Raw genomic sequence first — 26,528 nt, forward strand, 5'->3', positions numbered from 1 at the left:
TCAATATTGTCTTGACTGGGGTCTTCAACATTCCAGAAGCATCTTAAAGACCCCATTTGAAAAACCTTTTCATGTTGTTACCTATTCACTTCATATTGTTGATGTGCATGTGTCGATGCTGTCGAGAAGCTGTGGACTGCATGCAGTGATGAATTTCTGGACATCTGCTGTCTTAAGAGCATGTCGGTAGAGATTCACTTACACGCAAACGCATGAGCTGGAGAATGAAGTTGTTTTTGTCATGCAATGATTTAAATGTAATATACACATTGTACAGTTCTGGACTGTATGAGTTTATTCTGAGAGTGATGAATGGAAAATATTTAGGATGAAGAATCTTCCCTTCAATGGTTTTCACAGTAATTGCTGTGACCCTAAACATGCTATCTTAATCTAAGGCAGGGGTTTTCAAACTGTGGGTCAGGACAAAGTGGGATAAAGTGGGTTGCACTTTTCTGTTGTGGTGAATGACACAAAAATCAGGGTGACATTCATCTCTTATTGAAATATAAAATACAGAATTCGCCAAGCGCAGATGAATCTGATGTCCCTGCATCAGAGCAGATCTGTCATTATACAACATTATACAAAGTACTTCCTAAAACATCTGCATCCGAAAAAGACCCAACCTAAACCCATAGTTATCTGTTTTCACCCATCCACCTGGTGGATGTGCCGCCAAGCCTCTGGAAAACATTAAAGTGAAGTGATATATCTGCCATGTTTGTTCTGACTAAATGAAAAAAAAAATGTTTCAACAGATGCCTTACCAGTTCAGATGAAGGTCCACTACTCCACTACTTCATGCCTTCAGATGTTGAAAAGCCCGGCTGATATTAATTATTGTTTTGATTCCCTATAGATGTAAGAACGCAATAAATTGACACATTGACAAAACGTTCCCCAAAAGGATGATCTTTTGAAACTTTACAGATTTTAAGCAACTGTTTTCTAGCTACACACTCCGATCGGGAGCACATGCAATGAAGCCGCCGGCTCCTCTTCTTTGTTTATGGACGTGACGATATCAAAATTACTTTTTCCAGGAAAAACCGACCAGACAACTAAAATTATAAATCATTATTATAGCTTACCAAAGTAAATTGGGGCAAGGTAAGGAGACAGTTTTGAACATAGATTTTTTTCTACATATTCAATGCTAATTTTCTTTTCTTTTTTAATTGACGGATTGACACTTTAATGACAACCATTGCCAATGATTTTGATATGATATACTATAAATTATTTTGATATTTGAATTAAACTTACATTTCATAAAATATTTCCCAGAAAAACATTTCAAGGAAAATAAAAACGAATCAATAATTAAAGAGGTCAAATGTGTATTTGTCTCATATTCCGTTTGTCAATTAAGAGAAAACATTTGCATAAAAAACATGTTTTTACTAATTTTAAACTCTGTTTTGATAATTGTTCTGAATCTGATCTCTAAAAAAATTCCTTCACAAAAATGCAATTACTTATATATATATATATATGAAATATATATATATATATATATATATATATATATATATATAAATAAAAATACTCATATTTAAGAGTTTATAGCAGAGAAAAAAATATAGATAGGGTGAAACTTTTTTCCCACACTGTAACAAGTGTTTCTGTGCCTTAGAAGATTTAACAAAGATAAAACGAGTAAACTGTTATAAAAAAAATTAATTCTTGTTTTTTTTAATCAAAATTTGAGTTAAAATAACATAAAAAGATGAATAATTTGAGTAATTTTAAATGAACATTTTATTGAGTAAATTCAGCTTCATTTTATCATGTATAATCATCTTAAATTTGTAAGAAGGAAATTAACTTGTGTTGAAACTACATGAATGATTTATAACATAGCTAACTAGGCAGTAGACTTGTAGTTCCCAGCATGCTTTGCATGGGACTGCATTTGGACAGTGAAATTTAAATTTAAACGCTATTTTATGTGTTTTTAACTAAAAAGACTTTTTAGTGTTTAATGTCCATCTATCTTCGAGATTTAGAAGAGTTTTTGTTTCATCTTTGAGTTTTGTAGTTACCATTGTTCAGAAGACTGGTGCTTGTGCATACTTAAGTATGTCGCGCTTCACAGCTGCCCAAAACTAAACTGGGTGGGCGCGTTGATTGAATAAACAATTCATTCCCTCATCTCACAGAAAGATAAAGTCTAAATCAATGTTTATGGAAACAACTACAAACCATAAAAAGTTACCTGTACCAAGAAAAGTAAATTAAACTGAGTAATACTAGAACTATTAGTTAACTCAACTTAATTTTGTTGCATTTGTATTAAGTAATATTACAGTGTTTATTATACTTAAAAAAGGCTACACGTTGACTCAACTTAAAACATCAAATGCAGCCACTTGCCTCAATTTTTATAAGTTAGATTTTTTACAGTGCATTTTGTTTGTTTATTGTTTGTTTGAAAGCAGAGGGTCTGTTCTTTCATTTGATATATTTGTATGTTTATATATTTTTTTAGAAGAAAATATTCCTGAAAGGCATTTTGGGAAACTTTTGTGAAAATCACAAAAATGCTAGCGGGCAACTTTTCAAAAAATGGTTGGCAGTGAATGAATTAAAAATATGTTGGTGGGTCCCGGATAGATTATACCTATTTGAGTGGGTCGCAAAATGAAAAGCTTGGAAATTGCTGATTTAAGAGACAATTTAACCAAAATGAATTATTCTGTTATGTAATTTAACTTCATTATGTACAACCTGATCTCACAGGCATTCATATTTTATTTACAAGTTGACTAATTCGCATGAATTCGTACAAAGTGAATTGTACACAATTTAGCAAACTTGTAAAATACGTACGAATTTGCATGCCATTGTGTTGCCAATGTATAAAATTAAATGGACACTAAAAACCTCAGTATGTTTGTTCTGTTATGATCAGTAGCAGACACTTATGCCATAGAGTATAAGTACTTTAAAAAAAAAAAAACGGGAAACAAAAAAATACTTTTGCCAATGATTTCTTTCTACAGTAAGTATATTGTGTATCGTATGGATATCGTCAATGTTTTTACTGTTGATTGAGTTCCTGCACTGAAAAAAAATGATTCATTGAATGTAATCAATTTTTTTAAGGTAAGTGGTTGCAGTCAATTTATTTAAGCTAAACAAAAAAGATTAGTAAAGTAAAATAAAATATAAAACTTTGTTTAAATGTAGCTTAAATAAATTGATTGCAACCACTTACCTTAAAAAAATTATTAAATTCAATGAATCATTTTTTTTCAGTGTGTAGAGTGCCTGCTGGTAGCATTATGACCCCAGTAACACCAGTTACTATATCACATCCATTCCTCGGGTCCTTGGCATGCCGATTGTTAATACGTCCACCTCTCGTTTACTCTGTTAAGCATTTTTCTGAGTAATGTCTCACAGGAATGTTTAAATAGTCTCTCTCTCACTTTCTCTTTCTCTCTCTATCTCTAGGAAGGATACACTAAATCAGCAATGATCCAGTCTGCTGAGAAAAGAACGCTGTGTGATATAGGAGACTCATATAGACATACCTTTCCCACAGAGTAAACCACTACTGGGCAATGTCACATTACACTCCCTTAATCTATAGTTATAACACTGACATAAGAAGTCTTTTATCAGTATAATGATTAATGGAGCAAACATCGAAATTAATGATGGAACTTAAACTTATAAAAATACCAAAAATCTTAACAGCAACGTAGTACACATGCTTAAATTCAACACATACAGTGTTTAAAGAGTACAACTTAATGAAGGATCAAACGTCTTGGTCGTGAGATGCCAGTGGTGGAGGGGTCAGTAACAGTCAACACTAAGGGCAGGAGCTTTGATTTAACGCTGAGGTCAGAAAACTCTGAGACCTTTGCACGAGAGGAGCTGTGGGTATGAAACACAGACGCTTGAGAGATTTTTCAAATAAGACTGCTGGTTAATGATTGGATGAACTGGGTTGGGATCAAAGCTGCCATCAGAAAAAAATATTTTCTTTACTGTTATGATCCTGGAACTCTTCTGCGGTGCCAGGTTGTGTCAGCATGTGAATTTAAGCTTTAATTGGTCTAATAAGGATCATGTTATTAAAGGGACACTTCACCCATTTGCATAAAGCTTTGTATAGTTAGAACCCCAGTCATGTTTTTGAATGGTCATGCATCATTTCCTCAGTTGCCGCTAAGACAGAAGAAATACAGATTTCAGTGTTGCACTTCCTTCTTTCAATGATGTAAAAATCATAATTTTGCATCATTGAAAGAAGGAAGTCCAATATCTTTGTTTAGGGGGTGAGACTACAAACACTCCTTTTCTCAGTCAAATAGGCACCAAATTCTAAATGTATGTTACATTTCGACTACAGATATGACACACTTTCAATAAAGATTAATGTTTCTACGGGTGAAATGCTCCTTTAAGGTGAATTTCATTACTGTTATACATTGATAAAGGTCCCTCGCTGTAACTGGAGTGAAAAGTACACCTAAATAATTCATAATAGGACCTCAGAGGTACATATTGGTACCAAATGTATGCATATCTGTAATTAGGACCTTTTTAAAGGGTACTGCACCAGTGACAGCTTGGGACCATTTATTAAGCACTGTAGTGATATAGAAATTAAATGTAACTTTTAACTTATATTATTACAATTAATTTGATGGGAATTATCCCTGAAAAAAGAAAGAAAGAAAGAAAGAAAGAAAAAATTGATGTATTTAAAAAGTATCTTAAAATTAATAAAATGTACTATTTAAAGGAAAACACCACATTTTCAATATTTTACTATGTTCTTACCTCAACTTAGAAGAATTAATACATACCTTTCTTTTTTCAATGTGTGCACTTTCAATCTTTGTACAGCGCCTCGCGAATGTGTTAGCATTTAGCCTAGCCCCATTCATTCCTTAGGATCCAAACAGGGATGGATTTAGAAGCCACCAAACACTTTCATGTTTTCTCTATTTAAAGACTGTTACATGAGTAGTTACATGAGTAAGTGTAAAACTTGGCGATTTTTAAGCAAATAAAAACTGAGAACTATATTGTATGGCGGAAGAGCACTTCGTTTCTAGCACTGCGACCTCGGCGTACACTTCAATTCAATTCAATTTTATTTATACAGTATAGTGCTTTTCACAATAGTTAATTGTTTCAAAGCAGCTTTACATTAATAGGAGCAGTGAAAAGCACAGAAAAACGACAGATAGCACAACATAATACACGATAGCATAAGCAGTTCAATTTGTTGCGGCTATAAATCAACATTATAAGCAAGCGTAATACTATGTAACGTATAGAAGAGGGTGCTAAGTTAAGCCCAAGAGGGTGCTAAGTTAACATCATCACTCGTGACTACTCCCCCCTCACGCTCAAATATCCGTCAATATTACTGTGCACCAGTGGCGAACCGTGGGTACTTCAGCTGGGCCTTCAAAATATGCAATGAAGTGCAAATGCCTCTCCATCATAATACTAGGCTATTCGTATTTCGTTAAATCATACAGTGAACGTGTAAAATATCTGAGCACGCAAAGTGATATTACAGAATGGGCATGTCTGCCTTTAAATGCAGTTTTAAAGTTTAAAATTACTTTAATCTAACTGATAAACACAAATACAGATTCTGCTGCTCTGTAATGACAGGGGCTCTGTAAATTTGCATTTAACAAGCTTAAATTAAGTTCTTTAATTTGTTTTTTATTTTTTGGAAATATATATTTAGCTGTCGGATACCTTGTTAATCTTTTTCATAAGGGGAAATATAGCACCCTGCGTTCTCAGTGCCCCTCCTTGTGGCTTATAACTGTTGTCGGGTATAGCGAGGTAAAAAATATTTGAATGTTTTCGCATTCTCTCAGATTTAGTTAGGAAATGATATTGTATGTAATTCGGCGTCGTCTGTCAGTCATTACTATCCTCGCGTAACAAGTGAAACTGTCAGGAAGTAAAAGTATAATTGAACCCATTATTTTTCTCGTGTTCGCGTCATATGCAGGCTCCTCTGCACGCGCTTCTCCCAGCTGTGCTCTTCACGAGTACGCGCTTAAGTTATTTCGTTTTTACCTCAGCCCTATCAAGCTAGCCACAACGTCAATCACGTTTTCCGCCATTTACCTCAACCACTCTCACCGCAGAAATTCGGGCCATTAGACTGTATTAATATTAACGGTCTATGATCTTCGTCTTTTCGTGTTTTATGGCAGCTCGCATCCAGTTTGTTGCATGATTAGGACTTCATGAAGGCTTACAATGTTTTGTTTTTTGCCCGCCCACTTGAAATCAAAACGTGATTGGTCAATTTGCCCGTCACTCTCCACACCAAAACACATAGCTTGGCCTTCCCTGGGATTCATGAAGTCCTAACCAATGGATGAGCCAGATAACCGGGCCTTAATAGAGACAGACGATTCTGATTGGATTAGATGTTTTCATGACATGAACCTGACAGTAAGCTTAACGTTAGAACATAGATGAGAGAAAATATATTACATGTATTGTATTAAATTGAATTAAATAGAAATAAAAAAATGTAAAAACATATTTTTATTGAATATTATTTATTTGTATTATTATAATAAAAAATATTTGTATAAATTTTTTAGGCCTTCTCTGAAGGCGTAGAAGGCCCTGAAGGTTCCCCACTGCTGTGCACGAGGTCTAATGGTGCACTCCCACCAGCCGCGGTTGAGGCGGCAAAAATGCGCTATTCGTGCGAAGTTTGACGCTTGAACATTTGAGTTCACCTGTTCATTCGCGCGTGAAAGCCACGCGTGAAATTCTAGTCATTCGAGAAATTTACGTGGAAATTCGCGTCATGGGAGGGGCTTCTGTGACTCCGCTGAGACTCCGCCACTCCACCGAAGTTCCGGTTTTTCAACTCGCGCATTTCCCACGGCAATGCTCAATTTGTGCCATCCGTGTCGTGCTTACCATGTGTACCGCGCCGTAGGATGCCTAATCGTGTCTTTGCATTGACTTAACATGTAAATCACTCGCACTTGTCATGTCTACCACTTATGGTGTAAACCCTGCATTAGTGCTCTTCCACCATACAATATTGTTCTCATTTTTATCTGCTTAAAAATCGCCACGTTTTATACTTACTCGTGTAACTACTCATGTAACAGTCTTTAAATAGGGAAAACATGGAAGTGTTTGGTGGCTTCTAAATCCATCCCTGTTTGAATGGGGCTAGGCTAAATGCTAACACATTCACGACGTGCTGTACAAAGATTAAGTGCATGCATTGAAGTTACGTATTAATTCGTCTAATTCATGTAAGAAAGTAAAATATATTGAAAAACGGTTTTCCTTTAAATTATTAAAGGTTCAAATTACTTAATAATAATGCAAATGAACAATATTGGTTACACTTAAAACCAAAAATATATACAAAAAAATTAACTATAAATAAACTTAAATAAATAAAATAAACAATTAAGCTGAACACAATGATTGTAAATGTTTGAATAGGCTGAACTTATTTCTGTTTTGCAGTGAATTTTTTTGAAATTAGTCATAAAATTCCAGCTTGAACTTGAAAGATGTCAGGCTCGTAAAATCAAGCCCATTTTGTCTTTGCAATAGTTGCGGCCACAAAGTTGGCATGTTAAAGGTGGTAAACAAGCTGTTTCTGGATATAGGGAACTATCTGTTTAATAAATGGTTTGCTTACAATCCTAAGTTAATGGAGCCCACCTCCACGTATTCAGTCCCTAAAATGACTCTGTCCTAAGCCTGATCACTTAGAAAAGCAGTAACTCACCCATACTAATAATACTAATGATAATAATAATAATAGAAAAAACTACCATTGCTTTTTAATAGAACTGCAACCTTATAAGTATTTTGACGTTTTTTATATAACAACATCTAACCTACTTTCAGAAAAAAGCATACCTATTTTATGTGGTGATGATTTATGATGACTTTTTTATGATGTGAATCGTACAAAAATGTATGATTATCCAAAAAACGATGAATGATCCTCCACCCCTAACCACAGCGTCATGGGGTGAAAACAGATCATAGAAAAACATACGAGAACAAATGAGATATAAATTAGCCACCTTGTAAAATAAGTGCAAATTGCCATGAGATTGTGTTTAAATATTGTGTTTTTGTCTTGACTCTGTAGAGATAAAACAAATGCATTAACAGCAGCACCTGTTTGTTCTGCACAGTGCAACCGAAGGGTGTGTTTAGCCCGAACGATCGGTCCCATGAGAGACAACAAAAAGAGGAACTGGAATACTTTGATCGAAACAATACAAAACAGACTGTCAATGCATTACATACAAATAAAATGATTCAATTGAAAATGTGTGAAAAGTGACAAATAATGATAATCCAATAGTAATGATAAACTATTAAATGCAATAATTAAACCATTAATTCTATTTCTTAATACTACGAACCCATACACAGTTTAAATTAAATTCTAAGCATCTGGTATCTAGTAAACATTTGTATATCTATATCGGTCATAGTATGTGGGATATGTGCTTCTATTTGTTTACGTTTCTGTTTGTGTGGGTGTGTGTGTTTGGGGATGGCGAAGGGGATGTCTCTCTTGTCATTGGTCTTTCTAAAACCAGCAGCCAATTCAAAACCACAGGCAACTTTCAGTACTGCCCCCACACAAACCATAGCCAGAAGAGTATACGAGACCCTTAAAGCATAAAGTCTTAAAGAATGCCAGCATTTGCCACCAACATGAGGCTCAAATTCCCAATCTTGGCTCTGATCCTGGAAGTGGTGACCATTGTCCTGTACGCTTTGTTTGTGGTGTATGACACCGGTGATCTTCACAAACATCATGATGGAGGAAATCAAACTCATGCTGAAAGCCCACTGACACTCTACCCAAGTAAGTATATCACTCTATATACATGATGCATGTATATTCTGCTGGTGTTGCTGAGATGAGAACGAATTCATTTGGACAATGTCTGTTGTTTTGAACCTGTCAGTCTAGGCATTTTTTTCTGTCTGATTAAAATATTATAAAGTTAAATAAAAAATATAATGTTGCCTGGGCTAATTGCCACATAATTGTAGTTTTGTACTATAATTGGGTTTTATGCTACGTGTGTCTTAAACATCAGTGAATGCAAGGTTCCTGTGAGGACCTTGGCAGCAATATTTCACTAATGTGCAGCATGCTTGTCTCTAAAAATACTCGCTGCAGAAAGAAGCCAACATAACACAGAGAGAGAAAAACAAAAGAGGATGAGGTTGATGAGGGTCAGAAACCTGTAAGACCCATATTAAAAATCAGACAACAAGTCGGGACCCAACACGGTTCCCTGTAGTGTTCCATGTAGTTTAGTTTTTTTGTGTTTATATGTGGACTCAAATTTAATTTATTTGGATTGTCATCCTTTGATGTAAAGCATAAAAGATATAGGAAGCATTTTCTCATTTTTTAAAGCTTCATAAGGCTACATCTTTATTATCCCTACTGGTTTCAAGTAGCATTGTTTTTCCCCTACCGTTCATTGTCTGACCAAACAGATCTGCGTTTTATTGTTGAGTTGTCACTATAATCATTGAGACCATAAGAGCAGGAAATATTAACGTTATCAACAATTTCCACGCACGGCGCAAATAGAATAACTACATATTTCCTAAAACACTTTACATTTCAATTGCATTCCTTTGATTTCCTCTACATATTACAGAGATGACATACGTTCATTTTAAATGCACTTTTTTTCTTATCTTAATATAGCACTCGTGTCTGTTTAGACACAGTTTGGACCAAAGCCATGTCTGGGGTGTGGACAATATGAACATGCAAGATTAGTCTCAGGGTGCCCTTACAGTTTCAAATCAACCCTTCAAATGTGTCATTGTTGCTTAACACAACTTGATCAAATTTACACTTAACTTTAATTTAAAAAAATGAATATTTTAGTGCATTTGAAGCATTAGGCAATCATGTGGTTGTGAAATTACAGTTGCAGGCCGTTAATCATTGTTGTTGTGATCGTGTCCCACAGAGACACTGGGTGGACCCCTTCATTCCATTCAATTACAAGAAGAAAACAGCAGTTAAATTATGCAATGCCATCTTTATATAAAGTATTTTCCTTTTATTATAATACTTCATTGGCCAGTAGTTATATTAAAAGGTGTGTGTTCAGAGACTCCAAACTTTACTAAACGTGTGCTTAGATATCTTGAATAGAAGTTAAATGTGAAGAAACGTAATTTGTGCTCTTTATAGTTCACCCAAAAAAAAATGAAAATTCTGTCATCATTTTCACATCCCCATGTTGTTTTAGATCTGTATGAATTTCTTTTTTCTGATAAACACAAAAGAAGATATTTTGATAAGCACACAGTTGACAACATCCATCGTATTTGTTTTTCCTACTAGTCAATGGTTACAATCAGCTGTGTGCTTACCATCATTTATAAAAATATATTTTTTGTGATCATCAGAAAAAAAATGTATAGAACGACATGAGGATGAGAAAATTTTGTGTGAACTATCCCATTAATGAAACTATGATCTTATTAAATCTAGTTATTGATAAAGATTTTTTTGCCATCCTAACTGAATGATGAAAGGAATAAACACAAATAAAAAAGCTATAGCGTGTGTATCTACATTTTGGGTCTCGCTTGCAAAGCATTCCAGAAATGAGGGAGAAAAGTTCAAAGCAATGAAAATAAGGGATAATTTAATCTTGGCAACAAAGAAATCCCATCACATCGCTCAGTTATGTTACCATGTGTTAGACGAGTGTCGACAGAATGTAATTAAGTCATTCGGAGAGAGAGGAAACTTTCCGTCCATTAGAAAAATTGTGCCTTTGCGATGTTATCAGCAAATCTGTTACACATGAGTAATAGCAAAACTTTCACTGGCAAATTGATTCTGTTTGTTGTAGAAGCCAACAGTTGGGAAAATGGATTGTGCACTTTTGCTCAGCCGGCTCGATCGTTGTAAATATGTATCGCTCAAGATCAATGGAAAGATCAGAGGAAAGCTGATAAGAGATGATAACCTATAGCTTTCAGCTGTGTAACAAATCACTAACATGTTTTTGTTGGCTTTTTAACTGCATTTAATTTCTCAACAACCTTCAGATCTTGGCAACGATAAACAGAGAACATAAAACAGACCTAAAGCACATACACACACAAAAAAATACTGAAACGGAGTGACTCTATGTGAATAAAAAAATGTTCGTTTTCGGGATGCTTTATGGCTTGTGCCTCAACCAAGCTCGCTTCCTAAAGCTTTATCAAAAAGATCATAAGTTTGAATTTATATATTTTTAGGTATTAATAAAATATGTGCCTACACTAAGAGTGTGCTTTTTGGAATGTAGAGATAAACCTAATCCATAAAACCCCTAATAAAAATAATTGTACTTTTTTGCATTTTTTCTGAAATTTTCTGGGGACCCCCTAGAACCTCCTGTGCCCAATTTTTTCACCAAAGCAGTTTGAGTGCTGATTTCAAATCAGTTCTTTCTTTTTCGACACCCAAAGCACCAGCTCTGACCCAGGAAAAGTGGTCCTGAAGTAGCACCAAAACATTGCTGGTCTAGAATTAAGAACCGATTGCATCTGGGGCTGGAGGCGGGGATACTGTGACACAATACTACGAGTGTAGCTGCATGCTAAGGCTAACGTTGTCCTGTGTAAATGATAAAAAATGTATGTATTTACAGTTTTTCTCGATTGCAACCTCTGTATATATATATAAATTACGTCGATTGCACGTACACGTTGGATTCACCGCATTTGGATGCCAGTGAAGTGAGAAGTGCCGCGTCGCGCCATGCATCTAAAAATCAAACACATCATTTTGTATGAATGTACACACACCACGCCTGGTTAACATTAAAGGGGACATATCATGAAAATCTGACTTTTTTCATGTTTAAGTGCTATAATTGGGTCCCCAGTGCATCCATCAACCTAGAAAATATGATAAAGATCAACCCATTAACTTAGTTTTGGTAAACCCTTCTTTGCAAGCATGTGAAAAAATAGCTAACTGAAATTTGCCTCCCCTTGTGATGTCAGAAAGGAAAAATACTGCCCCTTAATCTGCACTATACAACCACAGCACTGCCATTTAGTGCAGATATCAGCTCATTTGCAAGGACACACACATTTTTGCAAATTTTTGCTATAAAGTGGCAATTTTTACATGTTATAATAAATTATCTATATGGTATTTTAAAGATGCAGTGTGTAATTTTTAGAAGAATATCTTGACAGAAAAGTAAAATAATGTACAAAACTATATCATTAGGGGTGCATGAAGACTTTTTTATAATGAACCATTATGTTTTTATTACTTTAGAATGAGACTTTTTATCTACATACATCGAGGGTCCCTTATGTGGAAGTCGCCATTTTGTGCCGCCATGTTTCTACAGAAGCCCTTAAAGGAATGGTCTGCTCATTTTCAATGTTGAAATATGTTGTTGCCTTGGCTAGGAGTTGTTGATACATCCCTCTATCATCTGTGTGCGTGCACGTAAGCGCTGGAGCGCGCTGCAACGCTTTGATAGCATTTAGCTTAGCCCCATTCATTCAATGGTACCATTTAGAGATAAAGTTAGAAGTGACCAAACACATCAACGTTTTTCCTATTTAAGACGAGTAGTTATACGAGCAAGTTTGGTGGAACAAAATAAAACGTAGCGCTTTTCTAAGCGGATTTAAAAGAGGAACTATATTTTATGGCGTAATAGCACTTTTGGGAGTATTTCGACTCGGCGCAGTAACACCCTCCCTCTCCCATTATGAGAGTGAGAAGGGGAGCGGACTTTTCAGGCGAGTCGAAGTACTCCCAAAAGTGCTATTACGCCATAAAATATAGTTCCTCTTTTAAATCCGCTTAGAAAAGCGCTACGTTTTATTTTGTACCAAGATTACTATGGTTTACATGACGCAACAAACACATATTTTGAAAACACCAGCAACACATGACACTCCGAACACTTATTTTCAATTTGGGCCCCTCGGAAGAGCAGTCACAAGCCGTCACTGGCAAAGCCATGACCATCAATAATAATGCAACATCCGACATTGTTAATGGTGTGCCAACATCGCTGGGAAAGATGAGACGTATACAGTGACGTAACATGGTGGCTCTCTAGCTAGCACATGGAAAGGCAAACTGATTCTGGTGGAAATTTCATGCTGGTTTGAGCTGGTCTTTCTCACAAAATACATTTTGGCGACGCTTTGTTAATTATTTTTCCCGTGAACCCAAAAAAGCGACCAGTAAGAATTGAAAGAATTATGCAATAACAGGACGCATTTTCTGTGTTTGTTTTAAGTTGACTTCAGAACAAGATAAGAGTAAAATTTGCTTAGTGTATTGATTGTAAGTTTCCTGTTTAGTCTGTTTTGTAACTTTATCTTTATACAGTAGCTATTTACGTACAGCCTGTCGCCATGCGGCAAGCAAATAAAGTTTTCACGAAGTTTTGTCCGATCACAGTTGGTGGTATTCTCAGGGGTCTGTGTTATTATCTTGATGGGCTTAACAGATGTCAGATATTATTTAGCTCTATGATGGATGGCTGTTTGGGTTTGTCCACAGGCAAGTTTAGATTTCATGTGGATTATTGAATGGGTGGAGGATTTCCAGGGAAGCCTGACGTTATGTTGGTCTATTGAATGCATTGTGTCACTCATAGTTCCCCTTGTTTCTCTTGGGACCGAGAATGAGACTTTTCCAACTCTCCTGACAATCTGTCTGATTACTGTTGATATGATTTGTATTGTGTGGTCCGATAAATCAGCTGTTCTGGATCATATCCTATCTCTATGTGCAGGGATGTTGACTTTGACAGTCTTATTACAACACTTCCTTTCTATATAAGGAGAGATGGCAAAGGTCAGCAGCACTTGCTCCACATAATCACTGTACAGTAAATGTTTTTTTTTAATATTCCAAACATTTCAACTATCTTAAGTGATCTTTTGTAACATGGAAAATTAACTGTGCCTTTATTCGGGTTTGCTGAAGTTCATGTTTTTTTAATCCTAACTGGAGACATGAGGAGTGAATGAAATAGGAAATAGGTCCGAGAGGATCACTAAGAGTGTGCTTTGGTCAGTATTTGTTTTTGCTACTGCTAAAAGTAACAGGAAAGTGTCTTAACCTCCTAAAACATGGATTTCCACATACGTGGACATCAAATTTTTTGTTGTTTGCACCATAATACTTAATTCTGTGTAACTGGAACTTGTTGTACACAAACGAGGCCACTTACACTGCTTCATGTTCAATAATATTTAGTTATGATATTTATTTGTTCTTTCTATCCCCTCCCTAGTCTTGAATGTGTTTAATGAAGAATTGAACAATTTTACTACAATAGCAACTAAAATTCCACTTTACACAAATGTATCGCTCATCACTGTAAAAACATGTTTGAGTTTTATTTTTGTATTGACTCAGTTAAGTTATATTTACTTATAATTTTAAGTAGTTTAAACTTGAAATGTTTTGTTGTGATACTTAACTGTTTCCCCATCATCAAGGAAATATCTCGTCAATTAAGAGAAAACATTTGCATGTAAAAAAACGTGTTCCTGTTTAGTTTTTATGTTAATCTGTAAAATGGCCTTATACCCAATTTATAAAAAAATTTAAGCAAAAAAGGATTTACTAATTTTAAACTCAGTGTATGTTTTCATAATCGTTCTGAATCTGATCTCTAACAAAATTCCTTCACAAAAATGCAATTATTTCAGCTTTTTGTTAAAAAAATATTTTTTAAGAAAAATACCCATATTTAAGAGTTTATAAGCAGAAAAATGATGAAACTTTTTTCCTGTTTTGTTTGTTTGTTTTGTTTACTGTTTGTTCAAAAGCAGAATGATTGTTTTTTATTTGATATATGTGTATGTTTATATATTTTTAGAAGAACATTTTCCTGGAAGGGAATTTTATGAAACTTTTGTGAAAATCACAAGAAAAATGCTGGGGGGCAACTTTTCAAAAAAGGCTGGCGGAGAATGAGTTAAATAATTGACCCAACTATTTATTTCAAGTAACCTGGAGTTACAAAGTTTGAAATCATGAACTTACTTTTCAAGTTGTACTAAAATTCAAGTTAATTTAACTTAAAATCGTAAAGGGGGGTCAACGGTATTTCATCCATTCTGACTTACTTGTTTAAGAGTTGGATTCCTACGGAGCCCCTAAGGGGACATGGAGCAAAAATTAATAAAGTTTAGTTTCGCTTGTTTCGTGTTTAGTTTTGTGCGCGCACATACAGTAAAAGCGAAAGTTTTACATGTGCATGCGAAACTAAACTTTAAAAAAATATTCTGCACATTAAGGTTTCGCGTGAGCACATGAAAGTTTCACGTGAGCACATGATAGTAAACTTCAGATTTTTTTACTCCAATGTCACCTTAGGGGCTCGGTAGATGCCAAACGCAAAGTGTCAAAAAAGCATTTGGACGTGCTACAGAGTATTTCTGTGCCAAATGCACTTCGTCAAGTTTCAGAATTTTTTTTTCGAACACGTGTACATCTTATGTATCATGGATAGACCTTATGTATCATTCGTCGCGAGAATCGAGGACGCTAGAAGTCACTTCATGCACCAGCTTTGTTTTATATCAAGACTCAATAATGGCATGAAAGAAGAAGTGTGGTTTTGGATGTAAAGAGAAGTAAGCCAGCATTATGGAAACATTGGATATAGTTTATTATCCGGAGTAGCAGCGGAGTTTTGCGTGTGTGTTTGTTTTACTCTGGATTTCATTGAAAAGTCCCAACCGGGTCATGAGTTGCATGCAGTAAGAAAGACTGTTGGAAATAGGTGCGTAAGTGCATATTATATAAATGACACCAACACGTAGTGAATCATAAGTTATTCAGTGTTGTATAAAGTGTTAGCATGACTCGCTCCTCCTGTAGCTTGTGACTCCTCCTTCCGAATGTTTCTGTGCGTTATTGAAAAGAATCACTAGAGCTAATCTTTCTTTTATAAATCTGATATAAACTCTTCAGAGATATAAAGGATGTAATACTACTCTATAGGTACTCCAGATTAACATCAGATATGCAGAAACAGCATGTGTTATGGTAGCTTTAAGTTTTTACTGTCTCAAGTACTTTGTAAGTTTATTAGACAAGAGTATTTGTCTCCTCAACTTAAGGACATACAGTATTGTTCAAAATAATAGCAGTACAATGTGACTAACCAGAATAATCAAGGTTTTTAGTATATTTTTTATTGCTACGTGGAAAACAAGTTACCAGTAGGTTCAGTAGATTCTCAGAAAACAAACAAGACCCAGCATTCATGATATGCACGCTCTTAAGGCTGTGCAATTGGGCAATTAGTTGAAAGGGGTGTGTTCAAAAAAATAGCAGTGTCTACCTTTGACTGTACAAACTCAAAACTATTTTGTACAAACATTTTTTTTTCTTGGATTTAGCAATCCTGTGAATCACTAAACTAATATTTAGTTGTATGACCACAGTTTTTTAAAACTGCTTGACATCTGTGTGGCATGGAGTCAACCAACTTGTGGCACCTCTCAGCTGTTATTCCACTCCATGATTCTTTAACAACATTCCACAATTCATTCACATTTTTTGGTTTTACAGCATTTTTGATATCACCCCACAAGTTCTCAATTGGATTAAGGTCTGGAGATTGGGCTGGCCACTCCATAACATTAATTTTGTTGGTTTGGAACCAAGACTTTGCCCGTTTACTAGTGTGTTTTGGGTCATTGTCTTGTTGAAACAACCATTTCAAGGGCATGTCCTCTTCAGCATAGGGCAACATGACCTCTTCAAGTATTTTAACATATGCAAACTGATCCATGATCCCTGGTATGCGATTAATAGGCCCAACACCATAGTAGGAGAAACATGCCCATATCATGATGCTTGCACCTCCATGCTTCACTGTCTTCACTGTGTACTGTGGCTTGAATTCAGAGTTTGGGGGTCGTCTCACAAACTGCCTGTGGCCCTTGGACCCAAAAAGAACAATTTTACTCTCATCAGTCCACAAAATGTTCCTCCATTTCTCTGATATGTTCTTTGGCAAATTGTAACCTCTTCTGCACATGCCTTTTTTTTAACAGAGGGACTTTGCGGGGGATTCTTGAAAATAGATTAGCTTCACACAGACGTCTTCTAACTGTCACAGTACTTACAGGTAACTCCAGACTGTCTTTGATCATCCTGGAGGTGATCATTGGCTGAGCCTTTGCCATTCTGGTTATTCTTCTATCCATTTTGATGGTTGTCTTCCGTTTTCTTCCACGTCTCTCTGGTTTTGCTCTCCATTTTAAGGCATTGGAGATCATTTTAGTTGAACAGCCTATCATTTTTTGCATCTCTTTATAGGTTTTCCCCTCTCCAATCAACTTTTTAATCAAAGTACGCTGTTCTTCTGAACAATGTCTTGAACGACCCATTTTCCTCAGCTTTCAAATGCATGTTCAACAAGTGTTGGCTTCATCCTTAAATAGGGGCCACCTGATTTACACCTGTTTCTTCACAAAATTGATGACCTCAGTGATTGAATGCCACACTGCTATTTTTTTTAACACACCCCTTTCAACTAATTCAACTAATTGCCCAATTGCACAGCCTTAAGAGCGTGCATATCATGAATGCTGGGTCTCATTTGTTTTCTGAGAATCTACTGAACCTACTGGTAACTTGTTTGCCACGTAGCAATAAAAAAATATACTAAAAACCTTGATTATTCTGGTTAGTCACATTGTACTGCTATTATTTTGAACAATACTGTAAGTTAAATCAAAACCCTAAAAAAACTTCATGTTCTCTGCATTTATCATGACAGTGATGTTATAGTTGGACCAATTATTTAAGTTAAAAGAACTTGAATTTAGTAAAGACAGCTTGAAAAACTAAGTTCATGATTTTCAACTAAACTTTTTAGTTGGGTTAATTATTTTATTATCGCAAGAAAACATTTCAAGTTGAAACTACTAACAATTTTAAGTAAATATAACTAAAACACAACTCAAAAAGTTAACAGTAAACTGAATTGATTCAATATGTTTTTATGTCGGCACCTGCCGACTATAACCCCATTCACACAGACCTTTGGTCCCAGAAAATACCCTTAAAATTGCCAGACAAGCGTCTGTGTGAACACAAATACGTCCCGTATATCTTCTGGGATTGTTGCCGGAAAGAGGACCTAGTCAGATACACGAAAAACCCTCTGTGGGAACAAGAAGCCGAAACAATGCCGTAATGGGCGTGTCGTAGTGAAGACGTGCGCGTCATCACAACACAAGTTATGGTTCAGCTCCTTAAAACGAGAGATAACATGCATATTAACATTCACCATGAGAAATGTTGCAAACTAGATTGAAGCAGTTATCAGGAAATGATAAATGAGACGCATAAACAATGACGCACGTGCCGTAGTGTGGACGCGCGTGTCATCGCAACATGAAGTTGGTTCAACTCTTTAAAATGAGGGATTTACAACATTCACGACGAGAAATGTCAGCAAACTGGACTGAAGCAGAGATCAGGTAAGTTAGCTCGTCACTTACTGCATTGAAACGGAGATCATTCAGCAGCATAAAAGAATATCGCGTCATATGCTCATTTGAGCTATAATGAACGAAAATACCCGCACGTCATCCCAACAAGATATTTCATTCAGCTCCTCAAAATGCGGGTTTAAAATGCATATTAACAATCACGATGAGAAATTTCTAAAAACTGTATTAAAGCAGAGATCAGGGAGCTCGTCAAATATCCACTTTGAAGCTGAGATCATTCACCAGCATTAGAACGGTGCGTCACGCGCTCCTTTATAGTCTTATCATAAACAAAATGCACGCGAGTGGTTTCTGCAGAGAGAATTAATAAATAATATGCAAACTTCAGATGCTGCGTAGAAGAGAGGGCCGGACTTTCAACAGGTCATGTGTCCTTCCGGGACCTTGCAGATGCCGGTTAATCATGGCAGTGTGAATGAACAAAAAATCTAACGATCCCGGAAAAATCCAGGATGCGCTTTCTGTGTATTTTCCGGAATGTCTGTGTGAAAAGGGCTTATGAGACTTAACCTGCAACTCTCGGGTTGCAAGCCCGACTATTTACCATTAGGCCACAAATTGATTAATAATAGTAATTCTTCATAATGATTCACTACAATTGTTTACAGTGATTTACTATGATTATTTTTAACGATTCAATATGATTCTTCATAATGATTCACTACAATTGTTTACAAGGATTCATTATTATTCTTTATAATAATTCACTACAAATTTTGTAGTGATTCACTGTGATTATTTAGGATTCACTACAATTTTGCAGTGATTAACTATGATTCTTCATAACAATTCACTAAATTTTTTGCTGATTAATAATGATTATTTAAACTGTTTCAATTTGATTCTTCATAACGATTCACTCAATTTTTATGCTGATTAATGATGATTCTTTATACTGTTTTAATATGATTCTTCATAACGATTCACTAAATTTTTATGCTGATTAATGATGATTCTTTATACTGTATCAATAGGATTCATCATAACGATTCACTAAATTTTTATGCTGATTAATGATGATTCTTTATACTGTATCAATATGATTCTTCATAACGATTCACTACATTTTTACGTTGATTAATGATGATTCTTTATACTGTTTCAATATGATTCTTCACAACGATTCACTAAATTTTTATGCTGATTAATGATGATTCTTTATACTGTATCAATAGGATTCATCATAACGATTCACTAAATTTTTATGCTGATTAATGATGATTCTTTATACTGTTTCAATATGATTCTTCATAACGATTCACTACATTTTTACGTTGATTAATGATGATTCTTTATACTGTTTCAATATGATTCTTCACAACGATTCACAAACATTTTTATGTTGATTAATGATGATTCTTTATACTGTTTCAATATGATTCTTTATAACAACTCACTATGATTCTTTACAAGTAATTTAATGTGATTCTTCACAGGAGTCAATTATTCATTAATGCAAATATCTAATCAACCAATCATGTGACAGCAACTTATGTGATTATATAGACTTTAATAAAACTTATCAAACACTCTGCAAGCGTATTTAGAATAATAATCCCTTTGAACATTGATACGTGTCAGAACTGGTTTGGAAACTTATATTTTGAGTAATGTAAACATGAGAGGGTTCAGTAAAACTGAACTTTTTTGCTGACCTGCTTGAACTACTGTACAGACAAAGCACACGTGGCTCTAGATTTCAGTGTTTTGTTTTGGATAAACGTCACCTTTCTCATCAGCTCTTTATCTGTGTCTCCAATGTTTCAGGATGTACACGTGATGATCTTCATTGGCTTTGGTTTCTTGATGACCTTCCTGAAGAAATATGGTTTCAGCAGCGTGGGCATTAATCTGCTGCTGGCCGCCTTTGGTTTGCAATGGGGTCTTCTCCTCCAGAACGTCTGGCACATGCATGATGGAAAAATAAACGTCTCCATCGAAAAGTAAACCCACATACTGTAGACTTTTTGTTCAAGGGGGTGCTGGAAGGATCATTAAGTGACTGGCATTATTTTATTAAACAGTACTGTATAGCGTAGCATACCACGGTATACCTTTATATGATAGTAGATCCATCAGTTCAAGTAGAAATGATGTTCTCAACATCCATCCCATAATTCTCTCTCTCTGCAGGATGATTAATGCTGACTTCAGCACAGCAACTGTTCTGATCTCATTCGGAGCCGTTTTGGGAAAAACCAGTCCTGTCCAGCTTCTCATCATGACCCTGTTGGAGATCACCACCTTCTGCATTAATGAACATCTGGTTGTAGAAATCATTGGGGTTTGTACATGCTCATTCATTCACTTACTCTCTACTGTTCTGACTGGTGACAGCTAGAGATGAAAACAGTACAAAAGTTGAACATGATGTTCAAGTTAACAGATGAGAGCATTGGTTGATCATTTAAAGTTCATCCTGTGGAAATCAAAGTAAAGTGTCTGTATAATGATATGGGTGCATCTAATTTAATGGATTATTACGTCTTTGGTATATTTAACTTATAAAGACTTTTACAGAAAAAGTGCAGACTGTTATAAGATCATCAGAATCTTTTCTGGGACTCCTTTGGGATAATTTTGTTATAAAAGGAAGCTAGATCAAAGATGAAGGAAAAGGCAATTATATATCTCCTTCCTAAAGTTGGCAGGATCCTGAACACACCCAGTGTTCCAATAACAACAGTGACCTGAAGCCTTATAGTGTCTGAAGAGTTTCTGGTTGCTAACCAGTGGCAAGGTCAAAAGTTTTAAACTGAGTGGACCTTGGTGAAATAGGATGAACCTCAATGTCCACTCTTAAATTACATAATTTTACAATATAGTAAGGGTTAATGGATTACATTACGTTTTTTGAGTCATGGATCAAATAATTTTCGAATGAGAAAAAACAAGGAAAATAAAATAAAAAAATCATAACAGTATGACAGCATAACAGTAGGAACAGAAATAGAATCAAAAGTCCGCTCCCCTTCTCCCTCTCATAATGGGAGAGGGAGGGTGTTACTGCGCCGAGTCGAAGTACTCCCAAAAGTGCTATTACGCCATAAAATGTAGCTCCTCTTTTAAATCCGCTTAGAAAAGTGCTACGTTTTATTTTGTACCACCAAACTTGCTCGTATAACTACTCGTCTTAAATAAGAAAAACGTTGATGTGTTTGGTCACTTCTAACTTTATCTCTGATTGGTACCATTGAATGAATGGGGCTAAGCTAAATGCTATCGAAGCGTCGCAGCGCGCTCCAGCGCTTACGTGCACGCACACAGATGATAGAGGGATGTATCAACAGTTCTTAGTTAAGGTAATAACATATTTTAATATTGAAAATGAGTAGACTATTCCTTTAATACTTAACTCAACACTTAACAGTTTTTTTCAACGGAGTCTCAAAGGACCATAAACGATCCCAAACGAGGCATAAGGGTCTTATCTAGCGAAACGATTGTCATTTTTGACAAGAAAAACAAAAAACATGCACTTCTAAACCACAACCCCTCGTCTAGGTCCGGTCCAGCGCGACCTAACGTAAATGCGTAGTGACGTAGAGAGGTCACGTGTTACATATATGAAACGCACATTTGCGGACCATTTTAAACAATAAACTGACACAAAGACATTAATTAGTATCATTCCACATACAACAACGTAGGAACGGTCCTCTTTCAACACACTTGTAAACACTGGGGCGGAGTTTCGATACATTATCTGTGACCTCTTGACGTCATGCTGTATTGCGTGGGGTCGCACTGGCGTATCACAGGACCGGGGAGGACGAGAGGTTGTGGTTTGGGGGTGCATATTTTTTGTTTTTCTTGTCAAGGGTGACGGTCGTTTCGCTGGGTGGGACCCTTGTGCCTCGTGTGGGATCGTTTATAGTCCTTTGAAATTGCAATTTTTAACTGCATTAAAACTGTTAAGTATTGGGGTCCATTGGGGTCCATTAAAATGAGAGGAATCCTGGAATGTTTTCCTCAGAAAGCGTGGTTTCTTCTCGACTGAACTAAGAAGGACATCAGCATTTTGGATGACATGGTGAGTGGATTATCTGGATTTTTCTTTTAAGAAAATTGACTATTCCTTTAATCTTGGTTACCTACACTGTAGAAAATACTTTGCTGCCTTGAAATTTTTTGTTGAATCAACTCGGATTTACAAGTCATTTCAACTTACTATTATTTGTCTTGACTAGAGATGATTTGTTATAACTAAAGGTGAGTTGTTATAATTTATAAAATTAAGTTGACTTTTCTCAACTATATTTTATAAGTTGTGACAACTCATCTCTGTTGACATGACTTATAAATCTGAAAATTTAAGGCAGCAAAATATTTTTTACAGTGCATAGAGTACTATATTACCCTTCATATGTCCAAAGAGTCTTTCGTGTTGTCAGATTTATAAAAGACAGAACAGCATTTCCACTTTTTTCTGGAAAAATATGAACTCAGAGTAAAAGAGTTACTAGTAGTGATGCACCGATGTATCGGCCGCCGATATTTATCGGCCGATTTTTGATGAATTTGAAACCATAGGCATTTAGGCAATAGCAGAAAGGCCGATACCGATTGTTTATTTATTAACTGCATAAAGAAATCCATTATATGTAAAAAAATGAGTTAATGTTATGCTGAATAGCAAAAACCACCTTTGAAGGTTGTCATGCTGTCTTATATTTGTTTTAGCTTAATTTGTGCCTCTCTTATTATGTTGGTCAGTTGAATGTTAATTAGATCCAATCCATGTTCAGTAAAAATAATTTGATGCAGAAATAAACTAGCTAATAGACCAACTGTATAGTATTGTATACAAGTGTTTAATATCGGTATCAGAATCGGCCAGAAGTTGTCTGTTTAAATCGGTATTGGTATCGGCCCAAAAAAATCCTATCGGTGCATCCCTAGTTATTAGTATGCGCAGCCATTGGATACAAATCCAACAGACATCGTAAAAAACTTAAATAAAAACTTTTTTAAATAACTATGGCTAGTCAGATACAGTCATACATATATGATCCAGAATTGGATACTGAGTCGGTAATTGATCAACAGGAACAACAGCGGCAATGATTACAGCAGGACGTCTCTATTTGGTAATTAAACCTTGTTTGCTTATCCGCTATTTTCATTTAAAAAATGCGACGTAATTCTTGATGTTGTAAGGTGTAAATGTCGTAAGTGTAATACAATGCCAACTAAGAAGGAAAATGGCACATATGCGCCGATTACAAACAAAACACATGAGATTTTGATTTACTCCTGACCGGGGTTTTTTAGAGTTGGTTTCTGTGTTGTAAACAAATGGAAAATCCGTCATCAAACTGAGCCTTGTTTGTGAAGCATTCCTTTCTGAAATGCAGGGAACAAACATAAATCCATTCGCAATTACGTTGCTGTCTGGGAAAAATTCTTGTGGTCGAATTTTTAAAATCGCTTGAATGTTAACAGTTGCAGGGTTTAGAAACACATCCAAATGATAAACTTTCTATATAAATAGTTATTTATTTCTGAACGTATATGAGCGATTATTATTAAAGAGATTCGTAATAATTCATGCGTGCTTTATTTTGTGTTTTTTCTGACTGGGTGGGCCAGCCCATCAATCTGAGTGGGCCAGTGCTACCCTGATTTTTCTTTTGTGGTCAATGAATAAAAATTGAATGAAATTGAAAACAACTTTTATTGCTAATGTTTTACGTGAAGACTCCATACACAGTTTCCTAATTTTTCAGGCATCTGATGTTGGCGCATCTATGACCATCCATGCGTTTGGAGCTTACTTTGGCTTGGCTGTCGCTCGTGTCTTGTATCGCCCGGGTCTTCGGGACGGTCACGACAATGACGGATCAGTCTACCACTCAGACTTGTTTGCAATGATCGGCACGGTTTAAATTTTTTGTATAGCACTCCACCAGCTAGAAACTGCCAGATCCCTGCTGACTCTGAATCGGAAGATAACTGAATCGATGACATTTACATTCATTTTTGTGTATCCAGGCACGGTTTACCTGTGGATGTTCTGGCCAAGCTTCAATTCTGCTATCGCTACTCCGGGTGATGCTCAATTAACAGCTGTTATCAACACATATTTCTCTCTGGCCGCGTGCGCGCTTGCTGCTTACGCAACTTCCAGTCTGGTAGAGAAGAAGGGGAAACTGGACATGGTGAGTCCACCAGTTTCACTAAATTGCTAATTTTGGCAGTGCACACATTATGTGACTCAGTCTATCGTATTTTAATACACATGGTCCACATTCAGAACGCCACGTTGGCTGGTGGTGTCGCCGTGGGGACCTGCGCAGACATGAGCATCCAGCCATTCGGAGCGATGCTGATCGGAATCACTGCAGGAATCATCTCCACCCTCGGCTTCAAGTTCCTCACTGTATGAATTTTAAACATCTGATGGTTTGAACAGGTTTTGCCTGGACATCTAAAACGTGCAAAGCAGATTAGACCACCTTTAGATGGTGTATTCAGAAATCAAATGAGATATCAATTCTTTCTGGTTTCCTCAGCCCATCCTCGCCTCCAAACTGGGAATTCAGGACACCTGTGGTGTGCACAACCTGCACGGCATGCCAGGCATACTGGGAGGACTTGCTGGCATAGTGGCGGCAGCACTTCATAAGAAGAATGAGTAATTGAACAGCTGACTGTCTTTTATTTTGTTATCAGTAAAAGTTGGGTTTGTTTATATATTTGCGTTTGTTTATTAAAGTGTTACAGCAGCTAAGCAGGCAGGAGGTTTGGCATCATCTCTGGGCATTGCTTTGGTGGGTGGACTCATCACAGGTGAGTACAAAACAAATATATTTGCAAAACACACATTTAGAAATCTACAACACAGTAAAGCACTTGTCAAACCTCTTTAAGGGCTGATCATGAAGATTCCATTCTGGAGTCAACCACCTGACCAAAACTGCTTTGATGACTCTATCTACTGGGAGGTACGTCTATTAAAGTATACCGTTTTAATGCCAAGACAATGGGGGCAAGTACGCTTATAAGAAGCTTTCGGTTTAATGATTGTGTTTGACATGGAGGTTCCTGAGGAAGAACACGAGCACGAAGAGCGTTTGGCTCATGGCGAATACTCCAAGAACAAAGATGAAGCTTAAAGCTTCGAACCAACTTACTTTACAAATCAAAACCAATCCATTATGCACCTCAGGGCTTCTCAACCATCAGCATCTTTGACACTTACTAAAATCTTTAACATGAACAACTTACTATATGTATAGGGAAATGTATTAAAATGTGTGGGTTTTTTTCTAACATTTTTTGAAAAGTGATTTCGGAAAGCTTTAGAAGATAAGTTGGTCACAACAATGAAAATAATGCATAAACAGTGTGACACTATGGATCTTATGAACGTGCTCGAACAAAGTCGCTCACTGTAATTTGTCAAAAACCTGAGCCAATGTGAGACTTCTTTCCTGAGTGTCTTTAATCTGAGTACCTAGTTTTTATCATCACTGTATGTATTTACCTTTGCCTTTATATTAAGCATTTAATAGCATATTTGTGCAGCTCACGCTGATATGATCACATCCAACCCAGACAGCAGATGATGCAGATCCACTGACTTTGGCATAGATCCGGTGCAAATCTGGTTCGGAGTCATCTGTTGTCTGGGAAACAACCAGGTCCTACAAACCATTTATATGTTGTTGTGATCATTAAAACCACTTTTATATAAAGATACAGTTATTAAAGGAATAGTCTACTTATTTTCAATGTTGAAATGTGTTGTTGCCTTGGCTGGGAATTGTTGGTGCATCCCTCTGTCGTCTGTGTGCGTGCGCGTGGGCGCTGGAGCGCGCTGCGGCGCTTCGATGGCATTTGGCTTGGCCCCATTCATTCAATTGTGCCATTTGGAGATGGAGTTGGAGGTGACCAGGCACATCAACGTTTTTCCTATTTGAGACGAGTAGTTATACGAGCAAGTT

General features: G+C 36.2%; 1 protein-coding gene across 1 annotated transcript; it reads left to right on the top strand.

Moving 5' to 3' along the window:
• Positions 1-8,629: 8,629 nt before the first annotated feature.
• rhag (Rh associated glycoprotein) lies at positions 8,630-26,038 on the top strand. The gene is made up of 10 exons (XM_073855689.1): positions 8,630-8,874; positions 20,335-20,522; positions 20,713-20,863; positions 24,309-24,456; positions 24,574-24,735; positions 24,819-24,961; positions 25,095-25,216; positions 25,298-25,371; positions 25,453-25,526; positions 25,623-26,038. The coding sequence occupies exons 1-10, from the start codon at positions 8,704-8,706 to the stop codon at positions 25,695-25,697; spliced, it is 1,308 nt and encodes a 435-aa protein (XP_073711790.1). The 5' UTR covers positions 8,630-8,703; the 3' UTR covers positions 25,698-26,038.
• The last annotated feature ends 490 nt before the right edge of the window (positions 26,039-26,528 follow it).

This window comes from Misgurnus anguillicaudatus, chromosome 18 (assembly GCF_027580225.2).
Source record: "Misgurnus anguillicaudatus chromosome 18, ASM2758022v2, whole genome shotgun sequence".
Taxonomy (NCBI): domain Eukaryota; kingdom Metazoa; phylum Chordata; class Actinopteri; order Cypriniformes; family Cobitidae; genus Misgurnus; species Misgurnus anguillicaudatus.

Bases quoted from the DNA above. Each gene is read 5' to 3' on its own strand.
- rhag (XM_073855689.1), top strand. From the start codon at position 8,704: ATGCCAGCATTTGCCACCAACATGAGGCTCAAATTCCCAATCTTGGCT. The intron at 24,457-24,573 runs GCACGGTTTAAA...TTGTGTATCCAG, and splicing joins AGACTTGTTTGCAATGATCG to GCACGGTTTACCTGTGGATG. The intron at 24,962-25,094 runs GTATGAATTTTA...TGGTTTCCTCAG, and splicing joins TCGGCTTCAAGTTCCTCACT to CCCATCCTCGCCTCCAAACT.